General features: G+C 52.0%; 1 protein-coding gene across 3 annotated transcripts in view; it reads right to left on the bottom strand.

Annotated features, from left to right (window-relative positions):
- The window catches only part of LOC116948728 (voltage-gated inwardly rectifying potassium channel KCNH2-like), a 166,607-nt gene that overhangs the window by 35,071 nt on the left and 116,280 nt on the right, over nt 1–15,256 (bottom strand). For 2 of the 3 annotated variants that reach the window (XM_032965750.2, XM_076071722.1), the window contains exons 7-8: nt 3,435–3,509; nt 1,242–1,424 (exon numbers count right to left, since the gene is read on the bottom strand). In XM_032965750.2, the coding sequence (XP_032821641.1) occupies nt 1,242–1,424; nt 3,435–3,509 (258 nt within the window). The remainder of the gene's footprint in view (nt 1–1,241; nt 1,425–3,434; nt 3,510–15,256) is intronic. The other variant, XM_032965751.2, reaches the window with a different exon arrangement.

Raw genomic sequence — 15,256 nt, 5'->3', positions numbered from 1 at the left:
GAGAGAGAGGAGTAGACAAGCGGTCTTCATTGATCACCACGCAAGAGCCACCAGGAGCCCGGCAATCGCTTTGCTCACTCCACTGCTGGCCGAAGGCTCTCCACTGTATTTATTTATTTACTGCCTTCTTGCCCGCAATTCTCCACGATGGCACACCACAAGATTTGTACAACCTGGCGGGTCCACTGAGTGGGCCCCACGGTATAAGTGCGCAGCTCTCACCAGCAACACAAGGCAGCCCAGCAGCCTTTGTTGCATGTGTCTGATTCTGCCGATGAGACTCGTCGTTGAGAAGACGTGTTCATGAGCACACCGGTCCGGAGAACCCACGGCCTGACTGACGAGGGAGTGATTGCGTGGGTGTTTGCGGTTGTGCTGCTGTCGTTCGGCACGAGGTCTGCAACTGAAGTCAATTCCTGAAGAAACCGGCAGTACGTGGAGCGATACGTCGGACGTCATGCCAGACGACACGCAGTGCGACCAACACACACGTGGGAGAGTGGTGTATCTTTCCTTGACTACGCTAATACCCACAACCCACAACAACGAAGCAAAATACATTCGTAAAAAAAAAATCTGCTGCCAATTTAGAATCACAGCTGTGGCTCCGCCGTGCCCATCATCGCTCTGGGGTCAATAAAATAAAAATGACCACTTTGTGAGATGTCACCAGCGGTTGTTTCGTGAAGGGCTCTGGCTCCCATGAGAGGAATGTGGAATTTCCGCCACTGCCCACAAGAGGAGGCGAGCACAGCTCCATCACTCGTTCGAGCAGCAGGGTGCCCTTATCCAATTCCACTGGCACATCTCAGCCGAGGCCAGCGCAGGGCCCTCATGGCACAGGTAATTTGCCACTCAGAGTCCGAACTGAACCTTGATGCACCGGTCTTACAAGACAAATTAAAACCGGCTCGAGTCCAAGCAGGGCCAGAGGCGGGGCTAGGGACACGTCCATTACTCGTGACATCAGTCGGTACAACGCGAACATCACGGCAACGCGCAGTCGACACGCGCCTTGAACCGTTCGTTGCGTTCGATGTCAGCAGCAGGGCTCGGTTCGGCTTCTGCAGTGGAAAAACAAGCTGGCGCCTCGCGACCCGCGCAGGGATGGCCCGGCACTTGCCCAGCACGGGATGGCGCCAACGGAAACTGGGCACCTGACTCTGACGCAACTGAACTCTGAGGCGCATCCCGACTCAACCCCCGAGCGGGCGCGGATGGATGCCACGCTCCCAGCGCACCTGCGGGTCGTTGAGCAGGAAGGCGGCAGAGAAAGGCGTGAAGACGGCGGTGTAGATGACGAGCAGCAGGATGAGCCAGTCCCACATGGCCTTGAAGGGGCTGTAGTGGAGGATGGTCCATTTCTGGATGCGTGGGGCTTGAAGTTTGTACTCGGGAAGGACATCAGCTCCCAGAGAGAGGACCTGCACGAGGCACGAGGCACGCGGGACGTCACGCTCCTGCTCTCTCTCTCTCTCGTCGTCACCCACAGGTCAGAGAATTCCCAGACGTGTGGCTTTGAAGTGATCAAAAAGGGTTAAGAATGGGATGATTGCGTGACTGAGGTGTGAAATACAGAGCGCAGAAATGTAAAAACAGATTAAGTGAACGTTAAACCGAAAAGTACACAAACTCAGAAGAAAAATAAAATGAAGATAAATTGTTGATACATTTTTTTGTGTGGGAAAGTGTGGCGTGTTTGGTGTCATTACTTCTGTGCCACGATGGCACAGAATGTTCCCCCGTAATCCCCATCCGTGATGGAATTTAATTACGAGAAGATGTCTGTTCGCCTGCCCCTGTCCTCACCATAGCAATCTGCTGAAAGTTTGTCTTAATATAATGCATTAATTCAGGCTATGTACAATGTGGCCTAAATACACAAACGGCTCCTGTGTTGTGCTCGGACGAACTGAGGCTGTGCGTCCCCGACTCTTCTCAACAGGAGCTCCAAGCTTCGTGAATGATCAATAAAGCGGTTGAAATAACAAAGCGCAGGAAGGGCCATCGCAGAGATGAGTGCTTGACAGTGATTTTCAACCGTTTTTACGTCTAACTGCGAATCTCCAAACCTCAAGTGGGACATCCGGGGACACACCGCACAGGCGTGCGTGCGAGCGTGTATGCACAAGAGCCGTGCGTGTCTTTTCTGAGATTTGTCTCCAATCGGTGAGCACACGCCGAGCGCCCGATCCACGTCCCGCGCCCGCTGCCATCCCTTCTGCGGCCGATGGCAGCGGCCGCTCAAACAGAATGATGGGCGACAGCCGGCACCGCTCCGGGAAGGCACTCCCCGCTGAAACAACCAAAACAGAATGGAACGACGCCGGTGAAGCGGTCGCCGTGACGACCGCGCCCCCTCGACCCCCCCACAGCTCTCAGAAGCGGCGATCGCGCGCCCCCAGGCCGCCCCTCGCGAGCGTGGCCACGGCGGCCACGGCGGCCACGGCGGCCACGGCGGCGCTCGCGACGTTCGCAGCTGCGGTGGCGGCCCCGGAACGTGCCTGGGCTTAACGACCGCAACAGAGCATGGCGGGCGACATCGATTTCCTCCGACAGTCGCCCCCCGTGCCTCGGAGACGCGCAGCGGGCGCCGCAGAGACACGAAATCGATGGGCACCGACGGCGAGAGACGCCGCATTGATTCGATTCACGCCAAGCGCTGCGCGGGACCCCCCGGGAGAATCGTGTCCATCGCGTTAATGCGTTTGCAGCGACCTTCAGGGTCGCGAGCTTAATTCTGGCCCTGAGATATCTCAATCTCTGCCGGCATTCAAAGCACCTCGTGCCGTGTTGCCTGTGCGTGTGTATCTACAGGTACACTACAGTAGAGACTGTGCTGTTTTTATACAAAATGAAAAAGCTTTGAGCTTTGTTTGATTAATTTAACAGAGCATCTATCGTAAGGAAAGTCATTGCCAGTCTTATTTATCCAGGGTCGATTTTATGAGTCTCAAGACTCTTGAGGAGAGTCCTGTCCTGCTTTTGGATGTTTGATCCTCTTATTATATTTTCGATGTACAATTAATCTCGTCTCCGAGGTGCTGTACATCGTCAAGGGGAGCGCTTTTTAACGCTCGTTCGCACGACGGAGAAATGCCTGTGGGCAGCCTGTTGCGACAAGCGCAGGTGCGTGGGATGCATGAGGCCCACTCACGACCAAAGGAACGTGGAGTAGCGAGGCGGGCCGGGCTGACCGCCCCGGCCGACGTGACCGACGCTCGCCCCAAGAGCGACTTACGGCGCTTCGTCTGCCCGCGTGACGCTTCGCTTAGCGGGGGCTGGAGGAGGGCAAAGAGGGCCCTGTGGGGGGGAGGTGGAGGGGGGGGAGCAGGCGGTGGGGGGGCGGGGGTGCTCCCTGGTGGGGGAGGGGGGGTGTGCACTGACCAAGATGTGCGCCCCAGCCTCCCGCTTCACCAGGTGCCGAGTTATACCTGCTGCAGGGTCGAGTCTAGGGCTGTGACTGGAAGCTCCACAATGGGAAAGGCGGTTTCGCTCTTCGCATGTCGCTGGATGATTGCACCAAAAGAAAAGGACAATAGACAAATGTTTTAAAAATAAATAAGCAAACGTATGAATCACAAGCACGCGATGCCAACACAGTGACCACCATCAGCACACCGCATGCCGTCACGCTGCACATCACAAACACGCGCTCAGCGCCCGCTCGGCAGGAGTTGGCTGCGGGAAAACGTCGCACCCGCAATTTGTACCGCTGTAATGTGCTGTGCAGAAACATGCAGAGTATGTGTGTGTGTGTATACGTATAGCTACACGCAGTGCACGAGTGACTGGCGCCACCAGGACAATGCTGCGCATTCTTTGCGCGTAAAAAAGAAAACTGGAGATGCATCGAGCAGCGATTGGCGACGATCCGATTCGAGTTTCAAGTTGACCAGGGCAAAAACTGTGAGAGACCAGGGGACAGGGGTCTCACTTGCGAGCGTGACCTGGGGCATGGGTCTCCTGCCAGTAGGTAGTAGTGGTTGCAATGCACGGTCGCAATTGTGTAAATTTATAGTCCCAATCGAGAGTGATCGTGCGGCGTCTGTGAATGACGACACGAAAGGACCCCCATCGGTTGTGAAGAGCCACTTGAACGCGCGTGTTTAGACATCGAAAATCACTCGAGCGGTGGCAGTAACGCGACAATTCGGCCGTTAATCATGGGGTGCAGCTTGTCTTCAGCTGCAGGCATCCTGGACAAAATAATCTCCCTTGAGAGTGAAACTATTTACCTATTTATTTTATTATTTTGCCAAGAGCTGGCAGCGTGCTTTCTACACTGGGCAGTAACACCAGTGCTGCACACACACACACTTGATCAGTCTTTAAAAGCAGATGCACCACCTGTGTTTTAGCCACCCGACACTCCGCTCGTTGTTGTGAGCGTCGGCTCTCTGCCCTCCGCTGTTGCTGGAGGGCGGCTGGCTCTAACTTCCCAGAAAGCGTCCTTCATGAGCCTCCTCCACAGAGGCCGAACGTGAAAAGCCTGGGACCAGTCGTCCGCAAGTCGACTCAGCTCCATATCCTCCTGTATCACATTAGTCCATCTATTCTCGAGCTAGTACCGTGGCCATTTAACCCCCTCTATCCGGCCAAACAAAATCTGTTTGGGGATGCGGAGGCTGGGTATGTGGTCTAAATGACCGAGCCGACGTAGCCTTGCCTGCCGGAGCTCACGAATACAACTGGTTAAACCCGGGATAGATCGTAGGCGAGTCAGACTTAATATTTGTAACCGGCGCAGATGTTCCATTTGGACGGTCCAGGTTTTGCAAGCATAGAGAAAGAAGGGCATGACTGTGGCTGAGAAGACCTGAAGCTTTGTATGGAATGACAGACAAGTTCGCTTCCACACAGCATTACGCAGCCCATGAAAATATGCCGCCTGACTGAGTCGGAGTGAAACCTCTGCTGTCAAAGCAGAGTTCATTATAGCACACTGCCAAGGTATGGAAACATCTCCACTCTCTCCACAACTGCCCCATAAACCTCCCCACAAATACACTGCCCTCAAGCGCACACATAGACAAAGATCCCCGGTATATCCTGAACCGAATGTAGGTGCAAGTGCTGTTAGCGAGCACCTATGAAGACGGGCGCAGCACACGAGGGAATGGGTGGCCAGCAACACAAAGACAAAGATCGCCATGTAGCCTTCAATAGACTGTTTGGGCAAGCACTGTTAGCGAGCAGCTATGAAGGCCGGAACACGCACACGCACGCTACTCGTGGGAAGGTCTCTCCAAAAGGCCTCATACCTCCCCCCCCCATCTTCCCTCACTGCTCATTCTCGACCCTCTTGCAAGGTTCTCCGAATGATCCTCCTCACCAATCCCATCTCTTCCTCCTCCCCCCCAGACATCCTCCACTTCCTCGCGCGTTCTCCCCTCGAGACCGCTCGGCCAATCGCGTGCTCCGACCTCTGCACGATCGTCCGACGGCAGGTGGAGCTATTTATACATTGACGTCGGCCTTCGGCGACCTTTACACGATTAAAACATATAAAGAACCCAGTTTAATTGCAGTGGCATCGCGAGACACGCTGGCGAAAAGTGATTTGTGTGCAGATGACACGGCGGAGTCGTAAAGACATTATCAGCTTGGGGGGTGCGGAGGGGCAATCGGTCACGGGGTCCCCAGCGTTTGATTTGTCTCTCGTGGTGGTTGTCAAAGGGGGCCCCGACTCGTAGCTTTGGCCACCGGGGGGGGGGGGGCAAGGCACCCCCCTGCCCCCCGCGCCCGTGAGGCGACTGAGTTAGCACGACTTCACGTGTGGTACTGTATTCAAAGGCGCCCGTTATATTTGTTCCCTTCACTAGTTTAAGGCTGACTGCAATGACTGCATCTGCGCTTTCTGCATCAACTTATTGTGTTTAGTTTGTTGTCTTTCCCTCGCACCTCCGATTAGCACCGTTGGCTACGTACTGCGCGAAAGAAGTTTAACATACATACATGTGACGATTAATACAAACAATTGTGCGTTGACCCTAGCAAGAGGGGAATTTTGTATAGAGGGATCGTCAAACCCCGAGGCTGCAGATTCCCAGCACCACCTTGCACAACAAGAGTTGTGTGTCCTCAACACGGTCCACGTCTCGAGCAGGTTAGCGCACCACACTTGATGCCGCTACCCAGATGTTCTAATCTATCTCCCGGTGCGGCAGGTGCGACACCGGGGAAAGTTTCACCGCCTCTGTCCACCCAGATGAGCACGGTTGGCTACGGTTGGCTACGTATGGCGCGAAAAGAAGTTCAACATGATACATACAAATGGGAACCACAGTTAGTCTATTGGCAGGTCGGGTAAAGGGTGAGGACCGCCACCTCTTCCAGGATTTCCTGGCCGGTGTGGAAAGAATGGGGAAAGAAACCCTCGACAGAGGCTCTCTAAATCTCGCCCCTCGAGTTGGAGGCCAGTTTAGCCAGCAGTGGCGTCAATAAGCAAATGCAGGGCTGCACCTTTGCTTCACTTGACCGTCACCCCAAGTGTTTGGGAATAATGAAAGGAGCAGATTGGAAATTAGATCTCGAATTTGGGTATCAAAGATAATACAATTTCATAGCATCCGGAATGAACTGCATTTAATACAAAAACAATCGTAAGGAAGCTCCCATTGGGCTCTTTGCATTTCAGACCAACACCACCTGACCAGTGAATTAAAACATGTACACCTGGCCCTCAAAAGGAATGGATACTCTGACCGTACCATCCGCCAAGCTGTTTCTCCCTCCAAACAGAAACAACCACTTGATACTCCGGTCAAAACCATCACACTACAATATATAGCAGGCGTTACTAAAAAGATTTCCAAAATTCTAAACAAACACAAGATCCAGGTCCGGTTCAATACAGTACACAAAATTCGTGATCTGATCTCATCCGTGAAGGATGTCATTCCTGACTTACAGTACCCCGGTGTTTACAAATTGAGTTGTACCTGCGGTGATTGCTATATCGGGGAGACGAAGCGACATGTCTCCGACCGAATTCGCGAGCACAAATCAGATTTGAAACACGGCAGAACGAATTCTTCTGCCGTGGCTGATCACTGTTACAACGCTGTGGGTGATCACGATATAATTTTCTCCGATACCAAGGTTCTTTGCAAACCCACAGATTTTTATCAGAGATTTGTTCACGAGGCAATTCAGATCTACAAACACGACACAATTTCAACCGAGAAGATGGTTAAAAATTAAGCAACCATTGGAAAGATGTTCTAAATCGAACCAAACATTAAACTAATTTTCATTGGTACAATATATTTTTTCAAGTAATGGTACCCCAAACTTTCGCAGCACAGGCTGGTGCATTGCCGTCGCCGATCACTGAGCTGCACCTTTCATCATGCTAAGTCCGCCAATCAAATGCTAATTTTTATGCTAATTCCTTTGTCAAGGCACCCTAATCCCTCTCGTGGTCTGAGCTTGGCTCTGTTTCACTCCAGCGCAGTCTTCGAGACAGTCTGGTCCCTTCACCCAATGAAGGCCGCTTGTGTTGTGGCCGAAACGTCGTGATTTTTGTTGTTTTATTTTTTACCTACGTGACTTTACCGAATAGGACCAAAGAGTATGTGATTGATCGTTTGAAGATTCATTTCTTAAAAAACTGATTTTTGTGTTTAGTTTGTTGTCCTTCCACCCCCACATCTAATTAGCACGTTTGACTACGTACGGTGCGAAAGAAGTTCAACATACAAAGCATACATGAAGAGCGAAAACGTCGGACAACATGCCGAACATCATATGGGCACATTTCAATTGTTCTATGGGTGCCATTGTCGCAAGAGGAGATGAGTCCCATTCATGATACTCGTGGCAGTGAGCAGTGCACCACCCTGTGTAAACAACGAACGGCCCCAGACAGACCCCAGAGCTACTTCTTTCATGACTGCAGCTACTTTTAATTACTGGTACGGTAATGGTAATTAGGTATGGGACCCCTAATTATCAAGTCAAATAAAAACCACGTCGTTTCGACCGCTTGTGTTTGCGATAGAAACGTCGTGGTTTTTGTGTTTTTTTTATTACTGAAAGAACCAGGATAAGTCTACATTATAGACTGCCAGTACACTCACTCAGGTTCAGTTTAATAACCATTGCTACAGTCTACATTATAGACTGCCAGTACGCTCACTTAAAAAAAAAATTCTATCTACGTGACTTTACCGAAAGAACCAAATAATATGTGAATTACTCGTTAAGCAATAATTATGTAATGTTCAGTTAAAGCGCCATATTTGTGCTGCGACTAACTGGCGATAATTACCCACAAAAAGGGTGGCGTGCACTTGGGCGAATGTCGAACGTGTTTGATGTTCTTGACTTGACGGCGAGCAAGGGCGGGTGCACGGAATGAGGCGACAGCTGTTTGGTGACAACGAGCAGCAGCCAAGCCGTGGAGAACGGATGAGTTGAAAACGGTCGCGGAAAAGACGAAAGTTTAAGCCGATTTTTCAAGCCATTTACGTTTATATCCTGCTCAGATAATCCCCTCCCCCCCCCCCCCCCATTTAATCCAAAGCCTGGGAGGATGGAGGCAATACGCTCGGGTTGCTGCGAGAGGATTTCAAAGCGGGTTCCTAAGCGGTTTGCAAACACCAGCACATTAAAGTTGCCACGCGCCACGAAAACCAGACGCAACAATTATGGTGCGAGGCCCAGCAATAGAGTCGGGTCAAGTGAATGTAATGAAAACCAATACTAAATACCAAAGATTAAATACTAAATATTAACGATTAAGTCCAAACGCTTGCAAATGAGCCGCGACCGCACATCGTATTGTATAGGGGATCTCACATCGTATGGGGGATCTCACATCGTATAGGGGATCTCGGATTGTATAGGGGATCTCACATCGTATGGGGGATCTCACATCGTATAGGGGATCTCACATCGTTTGGGGGATCTCACATCGTATAGAGGATCTCACATCGTATAGGGGACCTCACATCGTATGGGGGATCTCACATCGTATGGGGGATCTCACATCGTATAGGGGATCTCACATCGTATAGGGGATCTCACATCGTATGGGGGATCTCACATCGTATGGGGGATCTCACATCGTATGGGGGCTCTCACATCGTATGGGGGATCTCACATCGTATAGGGGATCTCACATCATATAGGGGATCTCACATCGTATGGGGGATCTCACATCGTATATGGGATATCACATCGTATAGGGGATCTCACATCGTATGGGGGATCTCAAATCGTATGGGGGATCTCAAATCGTATGGGGGATCTCACATCGTATGGGGGATCTCAGCAGCTATTGTCGGCCTGCCGCGTCAAAGTTCAAACCGATCTCCATCTCCATTTTCAGTCTCACGTGCTCACTCACCACCCCGGACAGTTGCGACGCTCTTGCGGGCTTCCCAATCGTTGTGGGCCACGTGGGCTTACCGATCTGACACGTGGGTTACAGAGCTGCCACGTGGGTTACTGAATTGTCACATCGGTTACAGAGCTGTCACGTGGGTTACCGGGCTGTCACGTGGGTTACCGGGCTGCCACGTGGGTTACCGATCTGCCACGTGGGTTACCGAGCTGCCACGTGGGTTACCGATCTGACACGTGGGTTACAGAGCTGACACGTGGGTTACCTGGCTGTCACGTGGGTTACCGAGCTGTCACGTGGGTTACAGAGCTGCCACGTGGGTTACCGACCTGCCACGTGGGTTACCGAGCTGTCACGTGGGTCACAGAGCTGCCACGTGGGTTACCGGGCTGTCACGTGGGTTACCGGGCTGTCACGTGGGTTACCGGGCTGCCACGTGGCTTATCGGGCTGTCACGTGGGTTACCGGGCTGCTACGTGGGTTACCGGGCTGCCACGTGGGTTACCGAGCTGTCACGTGGGTTACCGGGCTGTCAAGTGGGTTACCGGGCTGCCACATGGGTTACCGGGCTGTCACGTGGGTTACCGGGCTGTCACATGGGTTAACGGGCTGTCACGTGGGTTACCGGGCTGTCACGTGGGTTACCGGGCTGCCACGTGGGTTACCGATCTGCCACGTGAGTTACCGAGCTGCCACGTGGGTTACCGATCTGCCACGTGGGTTACCGAGCTGTCACGTGGGTTACCGGGCTGTCACGTGGGTTACCGGGCTGCCACGTGGGTTACCGATCTGCCACGTGGGTTACCGAGCTGCCACGTGGGTTACCGATCTGCCACGTGGGTTACCGAGCTGCCACGTGGGTTACCGATCTGACACGTGGGTTACAGAGCTGCCACGTGGGTTACCTGGCTGTCACGTGGGTTACCGAGCTGTCTCGTGGGTTACAGAGCTGCCACGTGGGTTACCGACCTGCCACGTGGGTTACCGAGCTGTCACGTGGGTCATAGAGCTGCCACGTGGGTTACCGGGCTGTCACGTGGGTTACCGAGCTGTCACGTGGGTCACAGAGCTGCCACGTGGGTTACCGGGCTGTCACGTGGGTTACCAGGCTGCCACGTGGGTTACCGGGCTGTCACGTGGGTTACCGGGCTGTCACGTGGGTTACCGGGCTGTCACGTGGGTTACCGGGCTGTCATGTGGGTTACCGGGCTGTCACGTGGGTTACCGGGCTGTCACGTGGGTTACCGGGCTGCCACGTGGGTTACCGGGCTGTCACGTGGGTTACCGGGCTGCTGCACCATTCTCATTCCCCGGCTCAGGGGAGTGAGAATGGTGCAGCATTCTCACTCCCCTGAACTATCATGTGTGATTGAGTGTGGCAGACTTATTATTGAACTACATTTTTATTTTAGCAGGAAAGGCCCACTTAGTTATACAGCTCTTTTTCAGAAGCAACCTGGCCACAAATGAAAGATCAACGAAATGGCTCATCACGTGGGAATGTATAGCGGCCAAATGCTCTAAACGCGTGTTTCTAAATGTGGAGGGGAAACCGGAGTACCCGGAGTAAAATCCACGTGCACATGGGGAGAGACGCGCAAACTACAAATATACAGCAGGCATCAGGGTCAGGATCGAACCCACGCGCTCTTGTATACTCGGCGAGGTAGTTAACATCTCTCCACCGCGGCACCCCTAACATGAGACGTCATGGTTTTACACAAATAGTGGTGGAATAGCAATCCCCCATCTCCCCTCACTGAACCCCTTCCGTGATTCGATAGATAACAGATGGTCACGATTTATGGTCGAGATTCAATTAAATCAATTCTTCGTAGTGCAAATAATATCTTGTTTGCATTCACTCCATGAGCCTGTGCATGACACGAGCCTGTGCATGACACGAGAAACTCATTCTCGAAGAACTTTGCATCAAGAGTAAACGATTATTTCTCGTCCGCACGACCTAATACGCAGATCGTAAGCTTCACAAATTACATCAGTGGGCATGAACCAGTGCATCGTTGTTACATGCCTAATACTCAAGTGTGTTCACAAATGAATCTGCAAAAACACCTGCGTAGCAGACACCAACCCAACAGCTGTGGACCTCTATGACTGAAAGCGAGTGTGTACGGAGGGGAAAGGAACGATGCCCGCTTGTATAACCTGGGTCTGGATCGGGCAGGTGGGTCGTGAGAGAAGTACGTGGTCCAGGGGAGACGATTCTTGGGGGACAAGACCGAGAGGAAGAGAGCGAGACGACGTGAGGCGACGTTGTGCAAGCAGGAAGACAGAGGGACGCGGGGGGAGGTTGCCGAGATCCGTAGCGGTCTACGGCCAACAACGCTTTGAATGGACGAACGCTCCTCGCCTCGCCCAGGAGGAGTCCTCCCGAACGCGACGTGGACGTGGCCGCTCGCACGCTGCCGCTGACTGACAGCGGTGGCTCGAAGCGCGCCGATCCGGACACGTCTAAATCACGGTGCCGGTTCAAGTCAGTAGCGGTGACATTTTTATCTCAATGCCCCCCCCCCCCCTTTTTTAAGTCTCTAGTTTTGTCGCATATATTTAAAGAGCGCTTCAGCCGCGCTCTAAACATTTGCTAACGCTCAATGCATTTACATGAATCCAAACTTGCACGAGTTTTATCGCCGTTTCCATTGCGTTTAGCGATGCAATTTACTTAAGGCAGAGTAACATTAGCGCTTAAACATTGCGGCGTCAAGAATGTGAACTTAAATATTGTATTTGTGCATTTTGCAGCTTCAACTGAAATGAACGAAAATATGATTTGTCGTTGGGGGAGTCTGAGGGATGAAACTAATAAATAGAACTATCCACACAGAGACACCAACATACGTGTCAGCACACAGAGGCACCAACATACGTGTCAGCACACAGAGACACCAACATACGTGTCAGCACACAGAGACACCAACATACGTGTCAGCACACAGAGACACCAACATATGTGTCAGCACACAGAGACACCAACATACGTGTCAGCACACAGAGGCACCAACATACGTGTCAGCACACAGAGACACCAACATACGTGTTAGCACACATAGACACCAACATACGTGTTAGCACACAGAGACACCAACATACGTGTCAGCACACAGAGACACCAACATACGTGTCAGCACACAGAGACACCAACATACGTGTCAGCACACAGAGACACCAACATACGTGTCAGCACACAGAGGCACCAACATACGTGTCAGCACACAGAGACACCAACATACGTGTCAGCACACAGAGACACCAACATACGTGTCAGCACACAGAGACACCAACATACGTGTCAGCACACAGAGACACCAACATACGTGTCAGCACACAGAGAAACCAACACACGTGTCAGCACACAGAGGCACCAACATACGTGTCAGCACACAGAGACACCAACATACGTGTCAGCACACAGAGACACCAACATACGTGTCAGCACACAGAGACACCAACATACGTGTCAGCACACAGAGACACCAACATACGTGTCAGCACACAGAGACACCAACATACGTGTCAGCACACAGAGACACCAACATACGTGTCAGCACACAGAGACACCAACATACATGTCAGCACACAGAGACACCAACATACGTGTCAGCACACAGAGAAACCAACACACGTGTCAGCACAAAGCGACTCGCAGCACGCTCACAGCAAACACAAACTGTACACAGAACAAACGCAATCAGCACAGAGGCAAAGGTGCAGCCCTGAAATTACCTGCTCACACATCTGCTGGTGGAAGGGCTTCGAGTGGGCTGTCTACAGCTTCCTCGAGTGAAGGGTGTTTGGCCTACTCGTCCACGCTGGCGAGACGCCTTGGAAGAGGTGGGATCACCAACGCTGTACCCTACCGCACACGACCTGCCGATCATCTAACATTTGGTTGAAACCCATTTGTACTGCCTGCCTGGGCAAAGGCCCCGGGGTGAGATTCAAGAAGCTTGCAGCATTGCATCAGCTGCGGCGACCTGTCAGCCACCAAACTGCGGTGCACAGTGCCGACTCAAACTGCCGCGTCGGGAGACCGAATGGAAGCGGCGACATTCTGGCTGGCAAGACCAGCGCGCCAGACATGATTCCACGGCAGCGTGACACTCGCGGTGATGCACTTGCTAACAACACTAATGTACTACTTATACAAAATCCCCGGGCCATGTGACACAAAAAAATAATCACGGAGCTGCAATGGGATGAAGCAAAAATTAATAAAGGGGAGAGGGTGGTGGTGGTTGGGGTGCGAGGTCAACCGCAGCTCGCCAAACACACGGCGCGCGCACACAAATCCAACGACTCTCAGCGGAAGCCATCACCACCACCACCCCCTACACCTCCACTACACCCCCATCACCCACCCCCTACACCCCCACAACAAGGGCGCGAGCGCCTCCACCTTGGCCTCACGAGACCCCCCCCGCCCGGGCACCCCGAAGGGCGGCGTCCTCCTCGCCCCCCGGCTGCCTCACGCACGAGCGAGTTCCTCCGGCAGCCTTTTTGACATGCGTTTTTCTGGATTTTGTTGTTGTTATTCTGTCTCTCACTGTTCAAATAAACCTACCATTAAAATTATAGACTGATCATTTCTTTGTCAGTGGGCAAACGTACAAAATCAGCAGGGGATCAAATACTTTTTTTTCCCTCACTGTACATGTTCTACCCGTTGCTTTGCTTTAAGCCGTAACAATATGCGGTTGCAGATGATTGCTCTAAAAACCGTTTAATAATCATCTAATCCACCCCTTTTCATAGGTCAGTATCATTTCGACTAAATGGGTTGAAAATGCTTTCATTACCGTGTCAAATTGCTCCTTCGCGTGGCACGAGAGCGAGTAATGATGTTGGCCGGCATGGCCCAGCAGCCCCTCGTGGGTGCCCCCCATTGCCCCCCCCCCCCAGGCATGAGTTTGCTATTGCACGAGGAGACACAGCAGCCAAGGCCTCGCGAGTGAGTCGAGACGTCCGGGAGGCATTTCAAGAGAGGGCCCTCCTCGGTGACCTGGGTCGCCGTTGGGCCCAATCGAGGCAGCACCGCTAAGAACCTTGTTGTTGTTGGGTTTCATTTTTCGGTCTCTGCCAACCGCGGCGAAAGGCAAAGCTGTCATGCTCAGTAAGGTGTTGACGCTTCGGCGGAGCGATCAAGTCACCTCGTGTACAGTATTTGGGTGTTCGGCAGATTGTTGCATCGCATGACCGTGAGAGATGGAGGAATCTTGAGAAGGCCTTCGTCTAGCAGTGGACTGACCAAGGCTGATGATGATGATCTAGCAAGATGCATTTTTCAGTTAAATATGCATAACTCAGCTCTTGATGGCAGATATTTGTAAACCTAATTGGTGAGTGACACCGGGTGAACTGATTCTGCAGAGTATGAACAAACTAAGAATAGGTTTTACCCTTTCTGGCAATAAAACAGGTGTTAAGATGTTCAAACACCAAATATAAACCCTTTGCAAGGAATGAAATCTGCGTTGAGCACACGTACTTGTGGTGAACATGCAAACAAACATGCTCTGAATTTAGACTTAAAACTTTCGTGACTGCATGAATTCATATTCTTGGTTCTTTCGGTAAAGTCACGTAGATAGAAAACAAAAATCAAAATTGCTCTGATAATTAATATATGCATTACTAGCTTTTTTACCCGGCTTCGCCCGGGACTTGGATTCTTGTCTTGGATTAATAGACGGCCTACGCGGAGGGTTGGCGGGGGGGGGGGATGCGTGACGTCAGCAGGCACACTGCGTGACGCTGCCGCATGTGGGTGACATCAGAGATGTGATGTCACAGATGAGATGTCACCGCTCACTTACTGTGAAAAATATAGCTATTATTGCGCCCCCCCCCCAAATACAAGAGTCTATTTTTATACTTTTTGCA

This window comes from Petromyzon marinus, chromosome 34 (genome assembly GCF_048934315.1).
Source record: "Petromyzon marinus isolate PM22_M1 ecotype Great Lakes invasive population chromosome 34, UKy_Petmar_22M1.pri1.0, whole genome shotgun sequence".
In the NCBI taxonomy this organism is placed as follows: domain Eukaryota; kingdom Metazoa; phylum Chordata; class Hyperoartia; order Petromyzontiformes; family Petromyzontidae; genus Petromyzon; species Petromyzon marinus.
This window is presented reverse-complemented; position numbering and strand designations above follow the sequence as displayed.